Source organism: Ooceraea biroi, chromosome 1 (genome assembly GCF_003672135.1).
Source record: "Ooceraea biroi isolate clonal line C1 chromosome 1, Obir_v5.4, whole genome shotgun sequence".
Taxonomy (NCBI): domain Eukaryota; kingdom Metazoa; phylum Arthropoda; class Insecta; order Hymenoptera; family Formicidae; genus Ooceraea; species Ooceraea biroi.
In genome coordinates this window covers 1,931,528-1,959,295 of record NC_039506.1, presented here as the reverse complement: position 1 = coordinate 1,959,295, position 27,768 = coordinate 1,931,528, and the positions used below count along the sequence as shown (strand labels likewise).

The window sequence follows — 27,768 nt, the reverse complement described above, 5'->3', positions numbered from 1 at the left end:
TTTTATATGCATTTCAATTTTTCGTATATACAACATTACACGTACTTACATAACATCACATCGTTCGCTATGATATAATAATATATATATATATATATATATATATATATATAATTACGAACTTAAAATACATGTCTAATCATACGATGACGACGACGACGACGATCGTAGTGTGTACGTGTATGTGTTTCGGTGTGTGTATGCGTGTATGGTATATAGTGGTAGCAATATATCTTCATATATGTATAATATTCCGAGATAATATAATCTTGATTGCATCTTGCGTCGCGCGCGTAGCAGCAGCTCGCACGAAAGTGGTACCTATATACAGGACGTATCTAACAATCAAAGGGGGAACGTTCGCCGTCGATACATTGGCACGACAGCGCGTTTTTGCGTATACAAGTATTTCGTATCGTACAAGTATATAATGCCTAATTACAACTATGTAGCAGCTAGTATGTACACAGATATGTCACGTCAGCTGTCCCGTCAGGCCCGCATTCGCATTTCATGAAAAAATATCCTCGCTCGATGAAGAGAGGCCGAATTGCAAAAACTGTATCAACGAAGTTGTACTCCCGGTCGTCTGCTGGCGCGTCCGCGATAAAATTCAAAATTGCCCCGGCCATCTAACGATAATATTATAATTAACGATGCGAATACGGGCCATCAGCCATCGCTCTTCGATCGATGATCTCTCGACTATGCGTAACGCGAGAAACGTATCGGCTGCCTCTCGGAAACGATCGAGTGTAGGTCAGCGCTGAACGCGATGTGGAAATAACGTTCGGAGAAATTTTCCATCTCCGAAACTCTATTTCATTGACTCGAGACGCGCACGTGTCGATATGTCGCGTCCATCAGAGCTAATTGCGACAAAAAATCCGACCGAAGAGAAACGGACGTCGATTTCCAATCGTTCGTACACGACAAATTTACCGAGATCATCGCCTCTCTCGCGCCCGCCCTGGTAATCATATGGCAAAACCTCGATTGGCTATCAAGTAGTACGATACTCCGAAGATACGCTCTGTGTAAGGCAATGTACAGTCGATCTCGCGGTGCTCCTTAGGACGTTCATGTACGCGGTGGTCGCCTGAATACTCGTAAGGCAGAAGAAAGGCGATGCTAGTAGCCTACAGTTCGCAACTATTCTAAGAGAAAGAAAAGGACCTCCGCTATACGTCGTCCCGTAATCGGTCGGTGAGCGTGGAGTGAGCGTTCCTTCGCTGTCTCGACAAGCGAATCAAACGAAGAGGACAAAAATACGGAGGGCGGATCGAAATTGGCAAACTCCGAGCGAGTACGTCCGGAGTTCGTGCTCCAGTTTCGTTCGGAAGTTTGATGCGGCAAGAGACACAAAACGCAGTAGGCCGAGATGACGATTCACTTGGCGCCGGGAGTCTCTGGGATCGTCGTTAAGCTTCAGCAAATTGGCTCGGCGAGGGGTTGCGGTGGGCCGTAAGGAGAGGCCCACTGGCCCACCGGATGGGTCAGAGCTGTCGCCGATGCCTGTGGCCTGTCTAGGCTGGACACTGGTGTGCCTCCCGGATGCCCGGATACTGTTGCCGGGTACGCCACTTTGCCGAGAGCTTCAGCCTGCAGCGACAACATCAGCCGGTTCGTCGCCTGTCTCTCAGCCTCCCTCTCCTCCGCCGTTTGTCTCCTGCAACAGAACGGAGCAATTCCCGATGTTAATTCAACATTCGTTGCAACTCGATGATAAAATATCCGATTGTGAATGTTGAAGAAAACACGTTGGATTTTATTGTAATTATATTTTCATATTTTACATTTAATAAGGTATGATATATCGAGCACAGTGTGCGCGTGTTTAACATCCAAGCTGCTAAAATGGAATGTCACGTCATAACTCGATTTTCACCTCGTAAGAATCTGATATTAATTTAGTGTTGAAAGATTGATCAATCGCAAAAAGAGGCGATCAGAAAAATACATTCTCTCGACTCTCAAAACATACATTTAATAAATTATTCGATCCAAGGAATCGATGTTGTTTTCAAACCGTATTCTTTCTCTCATGGAAGCTTTCTGATCGCAAAACCAAGTGGAAAATCGCGTTTGCCGCGTTCTTCTCGTACCCATGTATGTAATTTATAATCTGAAATACTCGATCGATGATCCTTAAATCCTTTTCCGTAGCTGCATACATTTGCGTATAAGGCGCGGCGAGGAAACTTCCGACCTTTCCCGACATCGTAATCTATATACGGCTAAATCGACCGACGTGTATTCGAGTTTGCGACCCAAGTTCTCAACTGCGCGCTGCGCCATCAGGATCGAGCAGCAGGGATGGTTTGCGGACGGGGGGCGAACTCTGAGTGGAAACGAGGCGGAGTAAAGGACGGCGAAAATAGAGTGGCGGTCGTTGGGCGGAAAACAGAAGACGGATGTAATAAAGTTAATTCGATTCGTCACTACGGCGAAGCGAAGCGGAGCAGCCACCTTGCCTCGCAGGGTGGCTCGCGCGACGTCTGTTTTCTAGCGCTGAGTCTATTAGGGCGCCGCAAAATGGCCGACACCGGTTGGTAAGGTCGATGGAGCTTGCGCGCATCCGCCACGCTGAAACAGCGGGCTTTCTCTCTCGCTTCGCATATCGTCGTCGTCATTTATGCATGTCGTGAGAAACGACGGTTTTTAACGCGCCTAAACGAGATGAATCGTCAGTCCCGGAATCATCCTGGACCACCGTCGATCTTCGACGATCTTCATCGCAACGGGACGAGCGGCCGGGCGTGCGGCAAAGCACTGGGTTCTCGATGTTTTCCACGAGACCTGGCGGTTCATTATTGTTTCCTAAAACTGGTTCCTCTCGCCGTGATATTCGTGGACTTTCAAAGACCGGTGGCGGATCACGCTCGTGTCGTCCTCACGAATTATACCGCGTTCCGGCCTATCGCCGCGCAGGTACTATCTCGTTGACCCTCTTTTTGCCCACTTTCTTTGGGCAAAGAGTTAGGCAACGCACGAGAGACTCGGGACGACTTCCTGTAATTTTCTTCACCCGATACGTATAAACGAGCTACCCGGGGTACCCGCCGACGACGATTACGCGATCTCACAAAGTTTACTTTCCGGTTCCCAAAAGTCGTCTACTCCCGGTGCCTCGACCTACTTCGGCGATCGTGCGATTCTCGTTCTGTAATCATCGAAACGATCTTAACGAGCGCTTGTGGCCGCTAAATGAAAAGCGAGGCTTGTTACTCTGTACCCACGCGAAAGATACGCGAAAGGCGGATTCTTGACTCCCCAAAGAAAATTCTCCGAGTTACGTGTGCTTCATTATCGCGCGTCGTTGCTCGGAACAATTCACGGGTAATTAGCGCAAGCACCAGATGAGATTGCGGCATGAATCGTTGATACGCTCGTTTATCGTTTTTCGCGGCTGTCGAAAGTAGCAAGATTTAGCGCGTTGTCGCTTTTATTAGCTTAGCCGACTATCGAATCCCGCTCCCGTCTCCCCGGAATCCATTGCGCGGCTACGCCGTTGCGGCAGTGACAGGTACACCTACGCCTCTGCAAGTAATTAACGCGGTTAGCGATTAATAATTGACGACACCGTGCCGATTACATTTTGCAGCCCCGACGCGGCTGCCTCGCCCCATTCGCTGCGGCCGGCGTAACCGTATTCCCTCATACGACCTGGGACACATTACTCTTATCTTTATACTTTGGCGCACACTCGAGCCTGATACAGTCCCCCTCCCCCGTTAATTGAGCCGTTGTTTTCGTGATTCGTCCACGTGATTTATTATCGCGTGGCTTTCCGCGATGGCCGCGGATCATAGATCGTAGATATTCGTTTCTTTTTCTTTCTCGAGCTCTGAACCGCTTCGAGTTCGCGGATGCATCAATACCGATTGATTTTTCTTACACTACTTGCGCGTATTACGCGCGCGATACATCGTCGTGCCTGCGAATCGTGTTCGAGCCAGTTACCCGGCTGGTCCTACACTGTAACCGATGAATGTTTAACGAGGTGAATCGGTGGGGTCGCTCGCTCGGCCCGGCGGAGATCGAAACGATTCAGCCAACGGATTCGAGCGTTTGACAGTTTAAAAGCCAAGAAGCTCTCGCGGAGGCGCGCAGGGGTTGAAAGAGGTGACGGGGCGCGCGGAGGATTGGTAGTCAAAGCAAGGGGCGACCGGAAAGGGCCGTGGGGGGTGCACGCGCGATGGGAGGGCAGGGACTACATTATGTACGGGACAGGGCTAAGCTGTTAGGTACCTGAATTATTGAGAGACCGAGTTATCTCGTCTACTGCCTACAGTCATCTCGTTACTTTAAACGCAGCTGCACACTGGAGTACTGGACCGCACCGCATTGCGTTTACGCGTTACGGCGAACGTTTTGCGTGCCTCGGCGAGAAAACGAAAGTCACTCGACGACTTTATTTTTTGTCGAACGCACTTTCGCGCAATTTCGTTTTGGAATCGCGAGCGTTACATGAAATTCTGAGATTCTTCGAATATAGTCAAGAATCGAAGAATTCGTTTCCGCTCTGCGATTACATTCTTTTTGAATTACTATTTCCGTGGCAGCGCGACTAGAAAAGTCGGTCGTGCGCGCGGTGACGCGTTATTGATCGCGCGCGTGATTACCCCGCCGTGCGTGTGTGTCTTTAATTAAAAATGATGTACTTGTCACTCCGCCGTGAAGTTAACTCGTCGTAACGTTCTAGACAAATGTACCTGTCACGGCGATAACATTCCCGGCCGTACCGAGACAGATAGTGTCCGGGCGTGTGTCGTCGGATTCCAAATTGAATTTCATGCCTACCTCCCTCGCGACGACGAATAATTCTTTGGTCGCCTCATATATGCGACACGTATGCATAAATCGCGAAACTTTTATGTCGTCTAGAAGATGGAGATAAAATTGAGAAGTAATTCTTTTCGTATCAAGATCGATAACTTATGTACAATATTAAAAACTAAAAAAAGTACAGCTTGTATTCGGATTATTTTTTCAATGCATTTTTCAAGAGATGGATAACTATTTTTAAATTCTTCAATCATACTTACAATTAGATTAAAGCGAAACAATTGAACACTAATCGTAACTGAACTGGTATTTAATCAAAATTATTCGGTATGAAATTCATATTTCAATCCCAGCTATATGTTGTGACAATACCAACGTAAATCGTTCAATAAAATCAAAGAACCATTTAAATTCTCATTGCTTTTTCCGAGAATCTCTCCTTGACGAACTGATCCTGTTCGACGGATCGTTAATCGCAGTTTCAAAGGTTGAACTCGCTGAAAATCGTAGCAGTCTTGATTCTCGACAAACTGTCTCGCTAACATAACGAACGCAGAAAAGCGGGTTCGTAGCTCGTCTGAACGAGTCTCGAAAGGGTCTACATCGAGCGACCGTGCCTCGTTTCAACAACTATCGTTGTCCCGACCGAACTTCTCTGCGAGTTTACCGCTTTATCACGGCGCTTCGTAGAACGATCCAAGGACTCCACAACGTCGACAACGATTTTAGAAATTCTGTCGCGGAGACAGAGGGGGGAGTAGAGACGGGACACGACGCGGGTACATTGTATACGAGAGTCTTCGAGAATGTCGCCGGAACCCGTCTCGTCGTCGAGACGCCCCCCGGTATCGGGAGACCCGCGCTACGAACGGGCCCCTTTTATCTAAATGACGTGTTTTCGTCCTCCCTTATCTTGAAGAGACTCCAATACATTTGACTGCCAATGCGTTTACAGATATGCGCGTCAGGCCGCGACTAACCCGCTATTAACATTCCGGGCGCGGTTTCCGACTCGCGTCTTCTTACCCTGAAAAGAGATTCACTCGCCGCAGGAACAGCGAGTCCCGACAAATTGACGCTTATAAGCCGCGAGTGCCGAGAAACGTCACGAACTCTTGTTCATCATCGTCGTCGTCGTTGTCAGTCACTCCTCGTTTCGAGCATCGCCGCGATATATGCAGAAACAGAATTTTCGCAGAAGTCGTTTCGTTACCGCGAGCTCACCTCCATTTCGTCCGCCTGTTTTGGAACCAGGTCTTCACCTGCGCGTCCGTCATCTTGAGCGACTTGGCCAACGCCGCCCGCTCGGCCGAGGCCAGATACTTTTGCTTGTGGAAGCGCTTTTCCAGCTCCGCAATCTGCAGCCTCGTAAAGCTGGTCCTTGGCTTCTTCCTCTTCGGTGGTGTCCGGTTCTGATAAGGATGACCGATCCGTCTCGGAAATGCACCGGCCACTGCGTCCAGAAAAAAGAAAGGAGCACTGATAAACGACAATCGTTTCGGACATTGTTAACGACGTACTGTCGCTGTTGCGTCAGCTCGACGGTATGCATTCCGGATAGACACGCTTAAACACTGTCGGCACCTCCGTTAAGAGATCGTTAAGGCTAAGAGTCGTCGCTCTACGTGCCAATAGAAATTTACTCGAAATAGCTTTACGCCGCGCGTTACAACGTTAATAAAATAATCGATGGCTCACCGGAGGTCCCTGACGGCCGATATCGTAATTTATACCCGCGTAATTTATTACTCGTTGAACATGTCTCTCCATCTGTCGCTCGATATCCATTCGTTCCGCCTTCTATTATACACGATAGGCGGCTATCCGAGTCATTAAGCAGTTATCTGGCGCGGTAATAGCGCGCGAGTAACAGAAACTACGCTAAACGCCGCATGCGAGCGCGGATTTGCATATGTAATGAGAAAGTACGCGAGATATTACCAATTTCACGAGAGCAATAAAGGGAGCAGGATCAGCCGACTAGATACGCGACTCGTGTGCCGCCATGTATCGCTAAAATGTGTGTATCGTGTAAGCAAATCGCCATCCTCGACTCCCCGCGTCGGCCTCGCTAATGGATTAAAACACGGTACATTCGAAGAAAATTCGACGCTAACACGGGATTTAGTAGTTGTATCTCTGCGATTACGGCCGCGATTGCGCACCCATGGATCTCAGCTTATTTGCCGAGAATTAATTGGAGGCTCAACGACGGAATGTGCAATCTCGTCAAATTTGTTCACGAGATCATGCGGCTAGTCGGACAACTGTCGTGCATTTATTCGCAAGATCAATCGCCAACGCGTCCGTCAACAACGTGGTCGAACGCGGATCTCTGCGCTGATTCCGATTTTGTGAGGGAGGAATGGAGGGTGATCGGTAAAACGTTTATGGCTTTGATTTGCTATGATGTACTACTATTTAATTTACTATTACTATACCGAATGAGGCAAATTATGCGCTTCAGGGGATTCTTTTTTCATCGCGTCAACTCGAATGAAGGATCGCGTGCATTTAAGCGATGTTTGCGCGAGTGCACGTACAAATGTCGCTTGTTTCAACGAGACATATTTTTTTCTCGACATGAAGATAACACGATGGAACTGACGGATTTCCACCACGTCAAGTACCAACGAGGATATCCTTGTTCGTCTCGTCGACTGTCGACTGGGCACCCCTCTTCTCTACAATTTTGCTGGAAACCGAGGAATCATCGTTAAAGGGTGAAGGGGCCATCGAGCGAACATTATCCCATTACGAATACCCTTTTTCCCCGCCCCTCCGCTACCCCTTTTATACCCGTCCTTTATTGCTGCTCGTCGTCCAGAAATAGATCCCAACGCGCGGTATAATCGCGCGAGCAATCCAAATGATAATCTCATTACGCGATTCATTTGCGATTCCTTATCGATCCGCAAACGTCGAAATGTGTACCGCACGAACGGCGAGCCACCGTATTATCTTACACCTGAAATAATCGGCATTGTGTGCCGATACGTACGTGTTCTTATAATAGTTGTTGCCTTAAATGTGATCGGATTACGCGAACGAGCAGAAACAAATGAAAAAGTCCCACTATCGGATTCGTCGGCTGTCTGATCAATTTCCGCTCATTTCGTCATAATTTACAAGCATAATTTATACGTCGTGTAATCAGTGATCCGCGATCATGTCCGCGCACGCATGCACGCTATATAATGGCTACGATTGACGGATGATTCGAGGGCGCACGAATGTTCCGTCCGATTGATTCCTCGCAAGTGCCTTGCGCAACGTCGAGTGGCACGCAAAGTCATCGCCGGCCAAGTCATCGTGAAAGGACAAATCATTTCGCCGTTTTGCCGGTTGGTCCTCGCGGCCATCGCGCAGTAATCCGCGAGCTTCGCCGAGTCTTGGCCTCTCACATTCTTATACCGCGAGAGAGGCCTTCTTGCGTCACCGCGTGCGCTTATTAGGACAATAATCGCGTATAGCAGCCATTCTAGCGACCGCCCGACCGTGGTTTCTCCCGTGTAATCCACCCGTAATTACCCGCCGCGGAACGGACACGCGCGCGATACAGGGATCCGTATCTGTGCGAAACTCCGACGAAACTTTTGTGGGACGCGAACAGGACGGAATAATGGAAATGTCACGTGCACGCGTGGATGAAGCGCGTTCATGAATTGCTCGTCTTCTTTGAAAACGACTGAAAGATTAAGGAATCCTTGTACGCATGCTATTCCGCAAGGCATTATATATTGAGATGACTTTTGCCATTAATGTCGGTCGTTGTTTATTACGCTATTTTTGATCCTTGCAATTTATCGGATGATTGACTCGTGTTCTACATTTATCAACAAATATTCTCTGCGTTCTTTTTTCCTCAGAGATGATCAAGCGGAACCACGATTTTGCGCTTGCGACGAACGATTCAGTTTTTATCATTTAAAAGCGCACGATCGATTAATTGATTGGTTAAGAGACTGGGGAAAGGAGAGCAGTCTGCATCAAAGTGACCATCTCCCGATATCAAAAGTGACCAGCGCGTTTGATATCGGGAGAGAGAAAGGGAGAGAGGCTCGGTGAGGTCGTCTCGTAAAACCAATTAGGCTCTGCCTGCCAGCCGTAACTCAGCGTGTGACGATAACGCTCTCGATTTCTGTTAATTAACTACGCGTTCAAGGCGCCGGTTGTTCCCGATCCGGTATTTAAACGTGGACGCTGTTGGCTCGCGTCGCAACACGCATTCGGAGACGAATCCAGCGAAGGAATCGATGAAATTGGCCCGTTTACTGCCGATTTGCGTATCAAGAAGTAATAAGTCGCGAAAAGCAGTTGCGACTCTGTAACAATTGTCCGTCTGTCTGCCCATTTATGAGAGATTGGTTCGTGCTCCGAACGTGCTTTCGTGTCCAGCGATATCGCCTGCTGATCGTCAGTGTCGTTAGCGTGTTTAACGACAGTTTAGCCATCGCGATGTTTGTCGGACGGTTAAAAGCGACTTTGGTATCGCGGCGGCCGTTTTACCGCGCAATTTCGGTCAGGACACTCCTCTCCGCGAATTTTTTGCGGTCGCGGCGTTTAACTCCGTCGACAAATCCCGACGCTGCGGATTACCGCTCCGATCACCGGTGCGATGATCCTGCGGCACTTCCGCAGGAGAATTTCTGCATCGCTGGGGAAAGGAACGATCCAACCACTCGCGTCGAAATCGTTTTTTTCTTCCATTCAAGTTGCGCGACTATTTTCGTTTTGCCAAGTACTAGTTTTGCACAAGGAAGAACAGAGGAGCATGGCATGTGCTTTTCCTCCTTTTCCCATGGGGTGACCGTAAAAACAAAATGGTGGCACGTCGCCACGAAATGGCCGATGTAAATAAACGTCGCTGACAACGCGCGCGCACGATCTCTCCGGCAAAGCTATTCGTTTTCTGTCCACGCTAAAGTTTCGCCCGGTTAGCCGGGCTTTGTGCCCATTGGAGCGGAAACGTCCGTGATTAGTCACTCTAATTTCTGAATTTTATTATCCAATAATTGAAGCGGTGACGAGACGCACGGAATTGCCACGGCAAAACGAATCGTCGCACGGCAAATGCTCGTCGTCTTGATGTAAATGTGTCGCAGCATAGACGATTTATTTGCCGATGATGCCCATCATTCAATGATAGTATTTCAGTACTTCCGGATATGTCGTTTGCGTTCCAAATTCGAAACAAAGCAACGTGGACAGTCAGAAACCTTTGGCAAGTAGCTCGTTTATTCGAAGCAACGAGAATGGCGGTTCGGCGTCTCGACCAATGACGAGCGTCTTGATGATGGACAGTGATCGAAGCGAGAAACCGCGAAGTGAGATTGTCGGCAGCTGTTCGCGGTGACTCCGTAGCGCGAGTGGTTTCGTCTTCGGTGACCCACTGAGCTTGTATCATAACCTTTGTAATGGCGTGACAACGACGACAACGATGACGATGATGACGACGATGAGGACGACCACGACGACAGAACCGGGTTCCTTCCTCGACCGAGAAAGACAGCCAGGTCGGCATCATTTGGTGACGCAACCGCGTGGCCGCGCTCCGCTGCGACACAGCCAGAGAAAGTCATTACCTCGAGCACGTTCCACCTGGTAATGGAGTTTGCGGCCTTCAAAGTAAATTGTTTTCTGCGCGCGCGCCGTGGATCCCTCGATGTCGGTAACCATGTTGAAGATCCGCGCAAGATGCCCGCAAAATTCCGCGCGCACGCTTGATACGCCGCGAGGGATACGTCCTCTTCGTCCGCATTGGATCATTTCTTGTCGGACCTCGACCCCTCGTTTGTTCCTCCTTATCGCGACGTATCAACGAGTATCCTGGGATCTTTTTCTCTTACTTTCCGCGTAAGCCAAGGACGATCAAGCAAGGGAAACGCGTCGACGTATCGCCCTCGAGTCGCGTTCGCTGAGGTAATAGCGCCTCCCGGGGGGGACTCACCTCCGGACATGCAATTTCAGGTGCAACGCTATCCGTGGCTGAATCTTTATGAGGGACCGTGTGCTGTAAGAATTACCGGGCTTCTATATCCGCGACCCACTATGGGCCTACGCGTATTTAGAAAGCACCGATATACGGATACACACACACGTGTTACGCTCGCGCACGCCTTCCGACGCGGTGTAATTGAGCCGACATAGCGGACAGCTAAATAGCACTAAACGGATTCGTAGAAGGCATATTCCATTCTATAAAATTACGTTTTTTCCCTCTCTCTCTCTCTCTCTCTCTCTCTCTCTCTCTCTCTGTCTCTCTTTCGCTCTTTCTTAGTCACCCCTCGCCTAATATCGCCGCCTTGGACACGCTCTCCGTATGCTCGATTCTCGAGGCTCCTGCTTCCTCCATATTCGGTTTCCTTCTTCCGTGCCCCTCACCTTCTTCTTGAAGAATCATTCTCTCGCGATTAATAGAGATTCGTATGGAACGCGCGAAACAAGAGCGAGAAATGAAACGAAAATCCGACGGTCAAGGCACGAGGAGCACAGGTGGAATATATTATTTCCAGCCGCGTGCTGTTGCCTTTCATCTAAGGTGAAACTGGACGTCCCTTCCGTAATTAAAGTCTTTCGAGGAATCGCGGCGGAGCGTTGCACTCGTATACGGTATACGGGCCTGCGAAGCGCAAGGATAACTGCGGCGCTGTTACAGTAATGGGAGTGGTTGGTGCTTTTGTTAGTACTTAACTAGGGAAATGAAAACTAAACGTTTCCAGGAATGTGAGGCCGATGCGGTTCCAATCGAGAAAATTGCCCAAGAGCATTGCCCAGCGTAAGAACCGCGGAATGGTCGCAGTCTTTAAATTTTACTTCCGGCCTTCGGGGAAAATTAAAAAGACAAGAAAACGTGTATTTCGCAGGAAGAGGCAGAAAATCGCACAGAATCGTATTTTCTGTTTTCTGTCAGTATTCCGTTCATCCGTAAGAAACGCCCGGGAAAAATGTGGACGAGCAAACCGACGGGTTTTTCACCTCCTCGTATAACATTCTCGCCTAGCATCTGGTTGTCCGAAGAAAACTCGTAGAAAATCAGGATAGCACGAGTATCTTTCAACGCTTACTCTTGATCGAACGTGAGTCACCCGCGTCTGATACGCATGATAATCGCGCAACTAATCACTTTACCTCAGCAAGTCGCACACATGGTGCTCGCGAGAGTCCTTTCGTCCGATGAAACTCGCTCGGAAACTTGAAGATTTAATTAACCGATCGTTACATAACATTGAGAAGTTTGGTACGCGCTTTGAAGGGCTCCTCTTTCTCTCTCTGGCATTCGAGCCGATCGAAAGAGGGAAATGTGAGAGTCGCGAGCACCGATCATTTCTCAAACTCCATAACTTGATATAGACCCTCGACCTAGCGTGGAGCGGAGCAGCGGGGCGAGGCGAGAGGCGAGAGGTGAAGCAGCGGTGCCTTACATTATCGATATTACGAGGCGTCGATAAAAAATCGCATAAAATTAAGCAAGCTCGCACGTGTTCGCGATAAAACTCAATACCTTTCGCCCGTGGGGTCCTGCCAGTGGCTCTCATGTCCGCTTTTCCGCTACCAACGAGCGTTTATCGGTTGGCAAACATTCTTCGGGCGTTCTTATGGGGTTTCGGAGCGCGATCTCGTTATTCCCAACTGTTGGTTGTCATGACTTTCTGTCGTTACCTAGCTACAACGAGTGCAGCATTGCTGGAGTTACGTAATATCCTAAATCTTACACTTTACGCGGCTGAAAAATTACATTACGTTTAATTAGCACAATAACAGGTTGTTTCCATATTAGATGGCAACACTTGCGCGTTACCGAGCATACATTCTCCCCTATCTTAAATAACACCGAATTCGCTGCATTATTTAAAGTTAACTCCAGAGAACGGGCCATCATACATACATTCTAAATGTATCGTAAACCGCAGCGCGTGCGTTTCTCCTTCCCGCCCATTCGCCCGTTACATACAGGCGATGGGCTTTTCATACGATGTTTTATCGATTAAACATTTAACCCGTTCATCCGTTCGCCGAGGCGCCATTCGCGTGTAGCGTTCTTGTTAATGGACGTTATTAATTTCGAGAGTCTCTTAGAGAGCCCCAACCTCGGGCTTGATATCTCAAGTCCGATATTTATGGGTGTTGTAGCGTTAACCGATGCTACCGTGCACACTGATCGGATGATGGTGCTCGAGGAAACGCGGGAAGCGCGGCGCGGTCCGGCGCGGTTTCTCGCCAGTCATCCATACGTTATGACGGCCGGCGCGATCAAGGTCTACCAAAATTCACTGTGACATGCCGCCGAAGACCCGCCGGCAAATCCCGTCGATTTCTCCGGGGACCGGAGAAAAAAAATCGCGAATGATATGCCGGAAACCGTCCCCGGCGCGCTCTGTCCCGCGATAAAGTATCGTCATCGCGCGCCGGTCAAAAGATTTACCGCCGCCCCCAAGTTCCTTTCTTTACCATCGTCCCAAGGGACATTCGATCGACGCGAGAGGCGGGGGCAGATTCGGCCGATTTCCCTCTCGCAAGGTTGCCTGGCTGACTGATCAATTGACCCGCGAGGTCGGCGCGATGCGCTTCTTCCGGAAAGTCGTGTTTCTCGATGTTTCCGGATAGCCAACTCGCACGACGTCTAAACGCTAATTCGCCCATAACGGAATTAAACTGAAGTCTCGTTAATTATGAAACTCCTAACCCGTCGCGCCGTTTCGTTTGTCAATGGTCGATCGGCTTGGTGGTGGCTTGGCAACGCGACCGACAAGCGCAAGAGCAACGGGGCGATGATGGACGAGCGTGCCTGACCTTACGGGGGCTGCCAAGCTCGCCCAGCAAAATCCCTAACTCAACGTTAACTCGATCAGTCAACGCCCACCGTGGCCCCGCGCCGTGCTCGTTGCTCGGCTCTAATCTGCCTCCAGATTAATTACTACGTAATGCCAGCCTGAATAATTATCGTTTGTACGCGGCTATGTTGCTCTTGCGGCGTTCCTCGTCTCATTTCCTCTCACTTTCCCCCAAAACGCGTGAACGCTCGTCTACGTGTGCCGAATGACGTTTAATCCTATCAAGTTCTCTCTCGGGTTTATAGTCGTATCAGGATAATTATACAGAATGGAGAACGTTGCGGCGTCACGATTACCTCGTGTGCAAATTTTATCTGTCGAGAATTATTGTTACAGCAAAATACTCTGGGCAAAAAAACTCGATAGTTTGATTTTACGATTGCTCGTTTAATAGTTTACCGTGTAGGACGCGTCAAACGCGAATGCAATTACATCTTACGCGCGCGCCGCTCGTTGCAATTACCATTTCTTCGAACACGTGTTGCCCCTGCTTCTTTAAGCGCGGTCTTAAAACTTTTTCGCTGCTCGAGCGCGTTCCCGATAAAACGCAAACTCGATAAAAAAAACGAGAGAACAATTGTGTGCTGTTGTTGCCATTGTCATTAAGATTATTTTTTCCATCAGGAGTTTTCATGGAAAACAGAACGTAACTCTGCCTTTTTGCGCTTTCAACAAGGTGATATACTGCATCGTCGTGCAAGTCGCGCGAAGCGGTGCGAGCTTGTCACGCGCATCGCGCGTGTACGTTCAGGTCAAGCGCCTCTCGGCGTGCACGCGTTTCCGCTACAGACGATCCGAAAAATGAAATGCGCGTCTTAGCGCTAATAGCACAATAGCTGCGTAAAGTAGAGCTGTGAGCTGCAAATTACCGAGAAATGTTTTTCCAGCGATGGAACATTCGCGGGATGTCGGCGCAAGAAATTTCGAAGCCGCGAGCGATCGGAAACGGAGCTTCTTCCCGGATTCACGTTTCCGATCGCTCGCGGCTTCGAAATTTCTTACGCCGACATCCCGCGAATGCTCCATGAACCTTGAGGCTCATCCGAAGGCCCATCCCGACCCTCGAATTTCCAATCCGGTAGCCGTGATGGAGCCTACCCATGATCCGTAATAACGTATCCATCGCGCTACCGTTCGCGGGCCACCGGGTTCCCCGTCGAATCAGGATCGCCGAAACGAGCACGTATGAGTGGTTAATAAGCGGCTGCTCCGCGATCCCTAATATTTCATTTAAACGAGGAAAGAGAGCGCATGGCCCTGGGCCGGCGAAATATTAGAAATTGCCGGTTTACGTAGATCACGGCTGCGATCACTCGGCGTGTACACACGTATACACGTGCATACAACCCGGACAATTCCATCGGCGAAGGCGCCGGCCGTGGTGGTGGCGGCGGCGGCGGCAGCGGCGGCGGCAGCGGCGGCGAAGGATTCTGGTTTTCAGGTTTCGGTCACGCGATGCCTTTTTTCTCTGTTCCCGGTACCCGCTTATCTCTGGCCCGAGGCCACAGGGTCCACGGGCGCATCGCCGTTCTGTTTCCTGTAACTTCGTGTTGCCACACTCGCAAGCTCTCGATCTCGTCGCTCTCGATCTTCCCTGGCGTAATCGTCCTTTATCGCGGGCATTTCAAAGCTAGGCGCTCTATTCCGTCAGCTACATTTGCGTCTCCCCCCTTCTCTCTTTTTCTCTCTCTCTCTCTCTCACTCTCTCGTGACGATTACGTAAGAAAGCAACAACACTTGTCGACCAAAAAACTCGCCGCTTAACGAATCGCGCGCGCACGCGTAGCGATTTCGTGCAGCCCGTGCCCCATTGTGCCGTAACCGTTTCCCAGAAGGGCGCAAATCAGTGGAGTAATATGCGGACGTAAAAGTGCGAAGACCTAATTATTATTGAATGCCTCCGTGAGCGGAGCGTACATTGTAGAAAATTACTGTTGCGGGCTAACGTTCGGAGTCGAAGCCGCCGCCACAGACTCATCGGGCCGCATCGCCCGGAGGATCATCGGACCCGTTCTACCGCGCGCGTTGCGTGGTGCCACAATTGAAGTGTTCAATTAGAAACCGGTCCGAATGCCGAGAGCCAAACAATTGAGACAATAGTCGAAACTCGCGTTCGCACATCCCTGTGTCATTCCGAGAGAGGCGATCTTTCAGTCCTAAACATTGAAATTTCGAAGGAAGGGACAGCTGCTCATCACGCATTCTCCCTGCTCGGTCCTGCTGCTCGGACATTAGTACTGCGTGAGTTAGATTCAACACGATCGCAAGATTAAACAGCTAAAGTATGAAGGCTCGTTTTTAGAAACAGGATTCCAAACAGTAATATTCGTAGGTAATAATGTCGATTGTGACGCTTCTTTGGCGTTTATAATGTGACTCTTGAGTCGCGACCTACTCCAGGCTTTCCATTTCAATTGATTTCCAGTCAATAAAGTGTCGAGGTTTAACGGGAATAAATGGGATGGATTCTTTGGGAATAAATTTACTCTCTTTTCGGAAACTCTCGATGTCTCACGTCAATTAATTGACATGATGTATCATGAAGTGATGCCTTGGTAAATGTCGCGCTGATCCTGGGCTACTTGCCCGAGATAAGAGTTGAGCAAGCCATTGTGAAAAACGCGCGTTGCGGCTTTACGATTCCTCACAACGACCGCTTGAGTTATTGCAATTTTTGAAATGCATTCTCCTACCAGTTCCCGGGGAAGAGTATTGCAAAGTGTGGACGCGGACTCCGAAGCATTCGTAGAATCGTTCGAACCCACTTTTAACGACGAGCGCATTCTGCCTCGCCGCATTGGCGTAGTGCCCCGTGTAATTTCCTCCTTTTTGTGCCCCACGAAAATATTTCCCTCTATCGCGCATAGACGTTTCAGTCAATACCAAATGAGTGATTCTGGACACCTGCTTGTACAAATTACGCTCTCTTTCTTGTCAAATAATTTTGTCAAATAATAAAATATGTAACATGTCGAAGCAATAAAGTTTGATGCAGAAATTCAATAAAGAAGTTCTTGCCCGATTCTCATCCTCGTGCCAGCCGAGTTATTTCTGTATAATTAATTACCGCTTATCATTATGGATGCAAACAATGTACATCACGCGTGTATCCTATTGGCTTGCACGTTGACACGTTGGAGCCAACTTGACCCACGAATGAATGATTTATAATCGCGGCTGTTGAACAATGCTATTACTGTCATCAGTGAAACGTTGAAACAGGTTGACTCGTAGCCCGCTATAAAGATGATACCCGCGCTACGCTAGTGACCGGAGCGGCTCGAAGAGTTTTGGCTTACGATCAGTTGCCGAGAGACCATTACGTCAAATCGGCGAGATTGTTTCTCTGAACGTAAATTGCAGCCTAGTTTCGTACAGCTACGTCCGAATTTTATAGCGCCAGTTTCGCAGCGCCTAATTGATCGGGAGCCCCTCTCGAGGTTCCGCGCGCGTCTCTCTCGAGTTTCTCTCCTGGTTTCACACGCCGTGCTGAAACTCGCGGGGAGATCGATATCCCGTCACGATAAACGTCACGCGATCACGTTGAAGAGAATCGAGTAATTGGCGTTACGTTTGTTTCTATTTATATAATTGTTTCGGATTCATGCGCCGCGCGGCTACGGGCGTCTTCGCGACGTGGCGTTTCCGGCCGTTTCGAAGCGCCTCCCGATCCCCTAATCGAATGCTGCGTGCCATTTCAGTGTCAAAGTGACAGGTGGCGGGACGTAATGGAGGCAGAGGGGCAACGAAGCAAATAACGATGCTCACCGTTCGAGCCAGAACGCTCGCGCTTTTATATTTCACGTGAGTCAAATCGCTCTCGGAAAGTGCATCGCGATCAATCTTGCAACTAATGCTCCGCGCGATGCTCCGATCTACTTGGTAATGCGCTAAATAAATGGTAGCAAACGCAATTTGCAGCCTTGTCCCGTTCGAGCGATCGAGGCTACGAAAATAGCCGTGACAATTTTAATTATGTAAGGTATTTATACGTCGTAGCAACTATTGTATTTCGCGCGACATTTTCTCCTGCACTGAAAGGATTCGAATCTATAGACGGATCCTGTGCATTATCGTGCGGAACGTATTAATGCGTTTTACATAAAGCGTTTTCCAGGGATCGCGTGCGCCGTTTCAATCATAAATCTCCTTAACGAAAATTATGCATGCCACATTTTTCGACGGCTGTTTAATTCTCGACACGGCACGGTTTTTGCAACTGGTCTTTAATTAGCCGCAGTCGTGAGAAAGTGCGCGGGACACTTTGAGTCATCATTGTAACGCGAGATAACACGAGTTACACGGGGAGAAACGGTCACCCGAGGATTACTTTGTCTCATTGCGCTATTATTGCGTGTCGGTGCTCCTCTCTTTGGGCCGTATTAAGCGTACTCCGAACAAAATAATCGGGCGAGAGAGTAATGTTGCTCGCACGCATAAATACATTTCACTCACGCCACGCGAGTAATAGCCGGGTTTCATTACCCGCACGAAAAAGTCGGCATTCGTGAATGCATCGGTGCAGACACTAATTATGTATTTTGCACGTACCTGCATTTTAACGTTTACACTTTTACGTCCCTTTTCCCGCGTGCAATGATCGCGCATGTAATAGTCCCCCTCGTTCAGCGGAGCACATACCGCGTAGCGTATTTCTCCGATTAAAGCAAATTAAAATTATACCTTCTACGAGGGACAGATACGTACGCGAGTTTGAATTGCCTTGGTAAATTATAGATATCTCGAAGGCATGCAGCGAAACGTAAAGCACACGGCTAACAGAAACGTTGAAACGTTTGCGGGAACTATTATGTTTGCACGTTTAATTATGTGAGACGAAATTCTCGCGTTTTTCACTGCCGCGTTTGTGATTGATGTGCATCTCGTGCCAATTTCCGTACCGAAAACCTGATTCTGGGTTCAAAGTCCGATCGCCGGTAGTACGTTGTCGGGTAAAAATAGAGGAGAGATCAGAGGGAGTCTAAGAGAACAAAAAGGGTTATCGAACGTAACGTGTCGACTTTGGCTTGTCCGCACACCATTAAAGTGTCACTCGCGTCTTCGACTGATTTCGTACCGGGCTGATCGCGACGACGGCGCGAAGTGAATAATTCGCTGCTAATACATAATCGATGTCCTCTATATACGGTTAGCAGTCGCGAAGCGCGCAGTAGTGACACCGAGTGGAGACTCATGCCTCGTCGTCTCATCGTCGTGATAGTCGTCGTCCTCTTCGTCTTCGTCGTCGTCGTCGTCTAAAGATATACCTATTCCAATTAGAGGAATTGACATCGCTGTGCTCGCCGACAACCAGGAAGCCTTCTCTCTCTCTCGTCGCTTTATATTTCGTCACTCGATTCCATCGAGCGACGGCCGGTCGTCGCTCCAATCCCGCCGGGATGACGCGAAATTAATGATATCTGACAATTTCGCTAATTACACGAGTACCGTGTCTGTATGTGCTGTAACTATTCTTCCTTCTGCATCGTGCGTTAACGCGAACACGCGAGACGCTTTGTACCACGTACGATCGTTATCTCAGTGTAAGGATGATGATTCGGTGTCTGATGACTCGCGATGGCTAGAGAGATAACTCAATAAGTCGATTAACGTTTCAGACGACATTTAGTAATTAATAGCACTTTTTATTTTTCCGGATGCCAACTAGCGGAGCATGCATTTATGATGGAAATCCTTAAATAACTGCAAAGCTATGTTGTTTTTATCGGATATTATTAAATCGATTCAGTTTTAAATTATCCGATCGCCTAATTTATTTTTAAATTACTAAGTCTAATAACAGCATGAGATGTTACTTTATCAGATATTTCCCTCTGAAACTGTTTTATTTTATAATTGGTTTCCGTTATCATGTTATAAATAGATCAGTGTCTATCAAGATATTGCAGTCGTCGAGTAATCACAAACGCGGGTTCGTGAGCTGTATGCAATGGAATATAGCGGAACAAAATACTTAAACTTTGTCATTTTCTGCTGCGCTGAAAATGTCTAAAGCACGGTTTACTCGAGGCAAAATCATTTCACTCCTAAATCAAGATAGGACTCACGCAATGAAGTAATAGCGGTATGAAACAATAACGACAAGTATACTGTAGCAACTGATAAAAATCAACGTACATTCACCAAGAGTCTCATTTCACTTTGCACAAGTAATATTTTTACGCTGAACCTGTGCAAGTATATATTTACGCTTTACATTAACTTTACATTAACATTCATGGTCAAACAGACGCAATTCCGAAAAGACGAAAATAAGCCAGCGGAAACAAATACGCGTACCTCTTCCAGCAATTATCGAAAAGTGTTGTCAGCATCTTGGTGAACGTTTTGACCCAGTCAACATTTTTCACATTATTGTTTTAATATTTTTCTCCAACGGAAAGACATGTTTAATCTTAAAATTAACAAAATCCATCTCGACACGATAGAAAACACGCGGTAAACGTTAGACAACGACTCACGACCAACTCGATTTCTTGTAACGCGCATACCTGCTAGTCTATCCTTAAGATGTGGATGCGCCTGTAGAGGGTGCGCGGCAAGGTTCGCCAGGATACTCGCCCTGTGCAGACCAGCCGCGGCCGCCTGCTGCTGGCTGTGCTGAAGGGCCTGCAAGCTCCAGGGTGGTATCAGCGCCTGTGCGGGCAGAGCACCGGCGGGCGCGCCGTTCGTGCCCGGTGGCCGATGCGCCGGCACCCTTATAACACCACCGCCGGTGTAGATGAGACCGGTGCCGGCAGGAAACAACCTAAAGGGGGCGAGAAGATCCGCCGCCGAGGCGCAGTGAATGGACGAGGATGAGTTGGCGCGAGTGTCCGGTGCACTATCGTCGTCGTCCTTCTCCGACAGCTTCTCCTCAGCATCGTGGCCCCAGGACCGCCTGCCGTCGTCCAGAACACCACCTGAGGGTGCTTGACTGTTGTTATTATTGTTGTTGTTGCCTTCTTCCCAGGACCACTTTCTTTCCTTATCACTGTCTGGCTCCTCCGAGGACGGGCTTTTGGGGTTCTGCACCCCGCTTTCGCCCAGTAGACGACTTATGCTAAACGGGTGGCTGCGGGGAGAGTCGTTCGACAGCGTTCTCGCGCCGGTCTGGCTGGGTGGCGGCGAAGTGGAGCACTCGGAGGCGTCCTGGGACACGTGGCGGCCGTCATGGCCCGCGTAATTCCGCGGACTGCAGCTACGCGAGTCCGAGTCATCCACGTTGATCTCCTCCGTTGCGTCCATGTCGCTGTCGCCGTGCTCCGACATGGTGCCTGGCCGGCACGCGTGGACTTTCGGCGCTTGGAATCGGCTTCCACTAGGGTGAACGTACTTCAGTCGGTGGATATCCTCATCGAATCGTCGCGCGTTTACGGCAATTTACGGAGCAACATTGCGCGGAATGATCAGGTGGATGATGGAATGCTGCTGAGAAAGAAGATGGACTCGAAAAGAACTCGTCTAGATTAGACGACTAGATTATGACGACTTCAGGCTCGGTGCAGTCTAGATTTATTACACGAGCGATTTAACTCGAGTCACCTCGTAAATCTTCCTATGAACGGCGGCCATTTTGTTTCTACCGGTATGTATATCGATGATGGTACCGTTTGTACATTGGGGAGACCTTACCAGATCTCTCGTCGTCTGTCTCTTCGTTTGGTTTTTCGACCAATTCAACATGTAACACTGTGACACAAATTCCACTGGGCTCGCTCACTGACTCGGTTTGACCATCGGTTCCCTTTGACGCATAAACAACAACCCTGTTCATCGACACACACACCAATTCTGCCTTCAGAAAATAAAATCCATCCTCGAATCGCGCCTCCGTGCTTGTTGCGAGAGACCAGTCAAGGACCAACGAGCCTCTCTCGAGGCTGGCCTCTCTGTCATCTTGAAGGGAGCGAGTATCTTCACGGTTCCACTCTGGGACCACTTCACGTCGCTTGGAAACGTTTCACCAAGAGTTGTTTAGCTTCGCAATCGCGATCGCACTGAACCCGATCTTTGACGGAGATCCCACCGACCGCCGGGCTACGAGTCCAACTGCACGGATGGGAACACTGGACGAAAGCGTGCGCGAGCGACGGAATCTCGCGCCTCATGAAAACATGAAAACATGAAAACAGGTTGCCCGCGTGAGATTACCGTGAACGGGGATGCGCGGCGGGGGCGGGGGAGCCCCGTTCTCCGTTTCGACGAAACTCGGACCCCTTGGCTGACCGGAGTGCCGGCGAGCGGCGTGAATCCAGGTCGGTCGCGTCGAGAGAGACGGGGACGTTGTGGAGGGCACCGGCGAAACCAGGTGGTTTATCCCTACCAGGACGGCACGGTGCGTCACGGACTCGCGGTGTCTAGACGCCTGATCCTGCCCACTGTCGGATGGTTGGCCAATCGCGCTGTGCCGTTCTACGCCCACGGGCGCGCGCATTGGTCGCTGTTAAATTGATACCTATTTAACATTTGAGCAGAATGTTGCAGGCGATCGCCTTTTTCCCCTGTATTATTTATTGCTCGATCGTCGTGCCTCCTTTTTTCGCCCCCCTCGCCTCTCTCTCTCTTTTTCTTTCTCTCTGTTGCCTTCTCCCTTTCTCTTTTTTGCCGTGCCGCTTCTTCTTTCGCGTTTCTTCTCCCGCCGCGTTCTCCGGGATATCCTTATAGCTTTCTCTTGTTCTCTCGCTCCTGCAGCCCCCATAGATTCTCGTCCTCATCTCGCTACGGCGACGCGCCACGCTGCATCGAGTCGAGGAAGCGGCGGGACTTAATTACGAAGAATATTCTTACTGCTTTAGTCTTCTCCCTCTATCTCTCTCTCTCTTCCTCTTTCTCCTTTCATTCGCCCTGTCATGTTAACGTATCATGGACGCCATGAGAAGAATGCGAAGAACGGTGCTCGCGTTTCTCTGGTTTTGGATATGCGAGCGAAATATTTGATAATAAAAGGCACAATATTATCGGTTTATTAATCATTGATCAGGTCTAAATTTGATGAAAAACAAAGAATAGAGAAGCCAGCTGCGAGAGCAATGACCCATTATTGGATATTCCTCCGCGCTATTCCATTGTTATCCGCGACTCTTATCGTCATCTAATTATCTCGTATCTCAAGTTGCACGTCATCCAAAGATCTTTCTCGAGGAGGGCGGGTCGATATCTCTTACCGAGAAGTTCCTTACGACCGATCGATTAGTCGCACCACCCCGTAGGGGTGGCTGTCCGACCGCGTAAATGCGCGGGCGCGTCCTTTTATATGAGCCGGTTTAAAATGGTGACTGTCGACAAGCTCGACCCGCCATTTTCCACGTCCTATCGAGGAGACGTGTATCTCCCCCTTAACAAGACGAGAGACGAAGCGCTTTTACTGCAGTCTCCAAGAAGTCACGATCAAACAGGGGTAGAAAATTTATCCGCCCTAAAAGGACGTTTAATTTATTCCTGCGGTGAACATAGTGAACATGAATCGATTTAGGCAACGATTTTGCGCATAAAAAATTAATCTTTTCGCATTTTGATCTTCGAATGCACTCGTGGATTCAAATCGTTTCTAAATTTATTTTCAGCAGGTTAATCGAAGATTATGCTTTCATTTTTTTGTAATCTTTTTCAACTTTGCATTTATAAATCTCAACATTTATGTGATGACATGTTTCCTTAACACTTGTTAATTATTCATAAAAAAGTGTAAATATGCAAAATGTACCTAATAAAGATCAAATTAGTGAATAAAAATGATTTCTCGCGATCGATCCGGCTCGATCCGGGAAAACCGATAAACCGGCGACGCACGTGCAGACTTAGGCCGCGTTGCGTAAAAGAATATTTCGATCGCCAATTCGTTTGAGGGCAATCCGCAACGTGCCGCGGTGCGTTTGCGCAATAAACATTGCGGTGCACGCCGTATAATGGCAACGAAATGATTTGCCGCACACGTAGAGCAGCGACCGGCGCGGTTAAGGTTCGCCTTCTCCTGCCTTTTGCATTGCACCACCATTGCACTATCATTGTGCCCCGCGCTTTTCCAATGGTCCCTATGCGCGGGACACGTATTATTACGCAGTTGTATAAATTCTCGACGAATCGCCGCATGTACAGGATGTTCCAGAAAGAAACTTGATGTTTCCTGAAACGATTGCGTGTCAAGAGTTTGAGTTGAAAACAGAGACCAATATTGCTTTAATTAATTTTTCTCAGAATTTTCAGGCGTGCACGGCACTTGAGTCTCGTGTCTTCGAATCAAAATGGGCAAAGAGCGCTTTAGTCATTAATACATTTCATTTGGAATTTACGATTTTGACTTATTTTTGATCGTAGAATATATAGTATATTATTTATTTTATTTATTATATTGCGTTTATTCTATTGCGAGGATAATTCCTTCCAGATTTATAAAGCTCAAACTACTTAATCTATCGCTCATAGAAACAATATACACGAATGTACCGGTGATAAAAGGATAAAGAGAGAAGAAAATAGACACCTGCCGATGGCTACAAGAGATCGACCGCTCCGTCATTACAGCTAAGAAATGGATATTGCGACGATGAACGTTAAAAAAATGTCGTCACGCGCAGCGCGTAAGGTCGACAAGCTGGCGAGACGTTAATGCCGCAAAGTAATACTCACTTTCGTGGAAAAAAGTTGCTCTTACGTGATCGTTTCTACTGTTTTTCTACATTTTCCTATCATTTTCTTCGGCACGCTTATCGAACGTACACTCGACGGTCTAATTTAATTAGCGCTCGAACGCTCAGGGTTGTCCCCGGAGGGCGGCTGCTCGCAACATTCACTTTCGTTCTCGAAGTTATTCCCCGCCGCGACGAATCTCGAGCCAAAGTCGAACTCATTCTTGGTTTCGATTCAAATGGATCCTCCCCAGCATCCAGAACGAGAATTAACGCGATTTCTCGGGTACCACGAGCATTATGCATGAGACTTTACTAATCGTTCCCGCGACGTCTCTTGCAAAATAGGGTCTCTTGTAGGGGAAGCTCGCTGCATCGGTGCGTACTACCTGCGGTGCGATAGGAAGGTGCGTCCCGATCGAGGATCAATTCGGGTGTCAGGCATCCGTGTGTCACTTAGACGTTTTCACCGCCACCCGAATAATTCATGCCACCCTTTGCAGCCAGTGTAAACCTTGCACAAAAGCGCGAGCGAAACGCGTGGATAGAGGAAGAGAAGAAAGAGGGAAGAAAAGAGAGAGATGCCGAAGGAGACGACAGGTTGTACAAGAAAAACGCGGATTGACCGGCGTCGGCTCAAGGGAGAGAAAGAGATACGTTGACGCGTGAAAAACCAAGCGTACGTGCGACCCCCGAAAGGCGGCATCGTTTATTTAAAACCCTCCGACTTCTATCAGCGCTCGCATTTTTCGACCGACCCGCGAGAGCCGTGATCGGTGACATGTCGAGAGAAAGGCGCGAGCTTCCTTTTCGGGAACTTGAAAATATTAATTTGAATTTTACTTTGCGGAAAGAAAAGCATTAATAAAGGGGCAATGTGTCTTTCTTGATCCAAGTGAGATGAGCGGAGATAGCTTCGTCGCAGAAAGTCAATCAAGGGACAATCCCGCGCAATATCCTCGAGATTGGTTCCCGATGCCACGGAAACTGTCGCTACGCGCTCGTGTAATTGTCGAGGGCCCCCGCATCAAACCCCCCTGTCGTCGTTCGAGTAGTTTCACATTACGTAGACGGAATATTTATCTCGTAACTGAAGAGGCGGCAATGCTAAATAATTGATTGGGACGAAGGAGGGCTGACTGGTGCACCGGGCGCCGTTCTATGAACGGACGAGAAGGGGTGGAAAGCACCGAGAAGCGATTCCCAGCAGTGGTGCGGACGTGGGAAGGAAAGCGTTCAGCAGCTACCACGAATCAATTTCTAAAGAAACAACATCGTTACAATAACTATCATCATAATCATCATTATCATCACCGAGCTTGATTCTGGAGGGTGACATAATTTTCGGCGACGTAACGCGATTACGATACCGCTTCCTCAAAAGTCCTTCAGAGTGCTCGCCAAAAGATATCGTTCGCCATCAATAATTCTCAATCATCCTCAAGAAGGAAGAAGGACATCTTTATAATTACGACTCCATTACATTGACGTCTCGCGACCGCGCATTACGGTATCTCGACTCGGTAATGGCTCCATTAACCGATTGCCAACGTATGACAGTGCAATCGGAGAAAACGCGCGCAACGCTGCCGATCTAACGGGTGGCCGTTAACAATTATAAGCAATGGGCGATTTACGAGAGACCTGATGAGACAGGATGAAACGCTCGGTTCAACCCCAGACTCGATCCCGGCTGTTTTCTCGCGTAATCAGAGGGAACATTCATTCTTTCTCTTTCTGAAGGTTTTATTCGCGGCCTACGCGCGGAACGTGATACGAAACAGAGACATCAATTTCGTTATGGCGCACCCATGTGAGAACCATGACCGAGCGACACCTCTACCTACGCCGTGCCCCAAATTGTTATGATTCCCCGGCTCGTGTCTCCCCGGGGAACCGGCTCGTGCGATCATGCCCACGAGGGGGTCTCTCCCGTAGACCCTCCATCCCGGGCCTTTTGTGCGCCAGCATTGTCGAGGGAGTCGCGTCGTGCAGTCACGAGTCGGGGGTAGGTGCAAGGGTGCACTTGCAGCCGCCAAAGTGTTTGTAATTTTACGCTCGAAACTTGTGTGTGGATAAAAACGGGAAACAGATGAATACATCAACGACTCTGATAACTCTTTGATAACGAGCAAAAAGATGTCGCAAAAGATAAGACGACTGATGCGGACGCTCATTTGCTTGATTAAGGAAGGGTACGAGCTTTGCACCCCCGAGATGAATTTTCGGCTACATCACCATGGACCCATGGGGGAAACACGCGGTTACGCCTGGACGATTGGCTGGCTGCGAAATCGTACACCGTGTGTCAAGGGTCGAGGGACCAGGCGGAAGCAAGTGTCGCCCGTTCGTTATTAGGACACCAAATGTAAATTCAGTTGCCACGGGTCTTCGTTACAGGTTGTCGACCCCCGCGGAAGCTCGTTACGGTCGGATTGATGGCATTTAACATCTGGCTCGCAGGATTAGCAATCGGTTCCCTTCTGAGATGGCGGCAGGGAAATGCAATGGCCAATTTAATTTCGGCAGCAATTTTGCTGCAATTTGTGCGTCAAACTCGCAGAGACTCGTGGCAACACGCGAAAAACGGCGTATCCGATATCCGTACCTCTAGTGTGCGCACGTTGCAACGAAGACTCTCCACGCTTTAATAGCTCCTTCGTTTTATGTGGATAATCTATTTTTAAATTTCACGTTTACGAGCTCGCCCCGTTAGCTCGCGATGAATACTCGACGGGGAATGTAAGGCGCGAGAGCGCGCCCCTTTCGAGAAACCGTTTCCTTAGACAATAAGCAATTTCCTGAAATACGAAGTAATTTGACAAAACCAGTTTTCGCAACTGGCAATTTTTTAACGCTAGAACACAAGTGCGGTACGTAACACAGAGGGAAGTAATTTGCTCGTTCTTTCTCTTGTTACGCGCACATCGATGTTACGGTATTCTATGTATTTCCGTCTTCTCGATACGATCAATTTACGTATTTACGAGGTAATACGATCGTTGTGGGATTTTATCGTTAACTTGAAAATCGCGCGTGCACGGGAACAATATCTCTCGCGAGCTGTTACAAATGTGAGAATATCGAGATCATTTTTCGTGAGCACTTGGACGATTGATGTTCCGGACAATCCACGAAAGGGTTCTTTTGAGGTAAAGATTAGAAATTGTGGAAATCGATCGCGTGATCAAAGTGGTATTCGCGCGTGAACTTCGGGTGAGATTAATTTTATCCAGCGGAACAGCGGATTGTAGAGTCCCGAACGAAGCGATCGGGAGTCACTTTGGAGCAGCTTTATCTCCGTTAAAACATTCATGCGGGACAGTCACGGGCACCGTAGCTGGAATGGAAAATCGACGTATCTCTGAATTACCCGGTGCAGACGATACGACGGACAGGACGAAACTTTCTGTCTCCCCACGGGGCTTCCCCGATTTCTGCCGCGCGACTGCGGAACTTTAAACTTCGTGGTCGACCGAGGATCGCCCTGAGGGGGCCCCTATAAGATCCTACGAGTT

The 27,768-nt window shown here is 48.7% G+C and overlaps 1 protein-coding gene across 1 annotated transcript; it reads right to left on the bottom strand.

Moving 5' to 3' along the window:
- Positions 1 to 132: 132 nt before the first annotated feature.
- Positions 133 to 21,890, bottom strand: LOC105280290 (T-cell leukemia homeobox protein 3). The gene is made up of 3 exons (XM_011340714.3): positions 20,135 to 21,890; positions 6,013 to 6,241; positions 133 to 1,669 (listed from the first exon to the last, which is right to left on the bottom strand). The coding sequence occupies exons 1-3, from the start codon at positions 20,892 to 20,894 to the stop codon at positions 1,429 to 1,431; spliced, it is 1,230 nt and encodes a 409-aa protein (XP_011339016.2). The 5' UTR covers positions 20,895 to 21,890; the 3' UTR covers positions 133 to 1,428.
- Between the last annotated feature and the right edge of the window lie 5,878 nt (positions 21,891 to 27,768).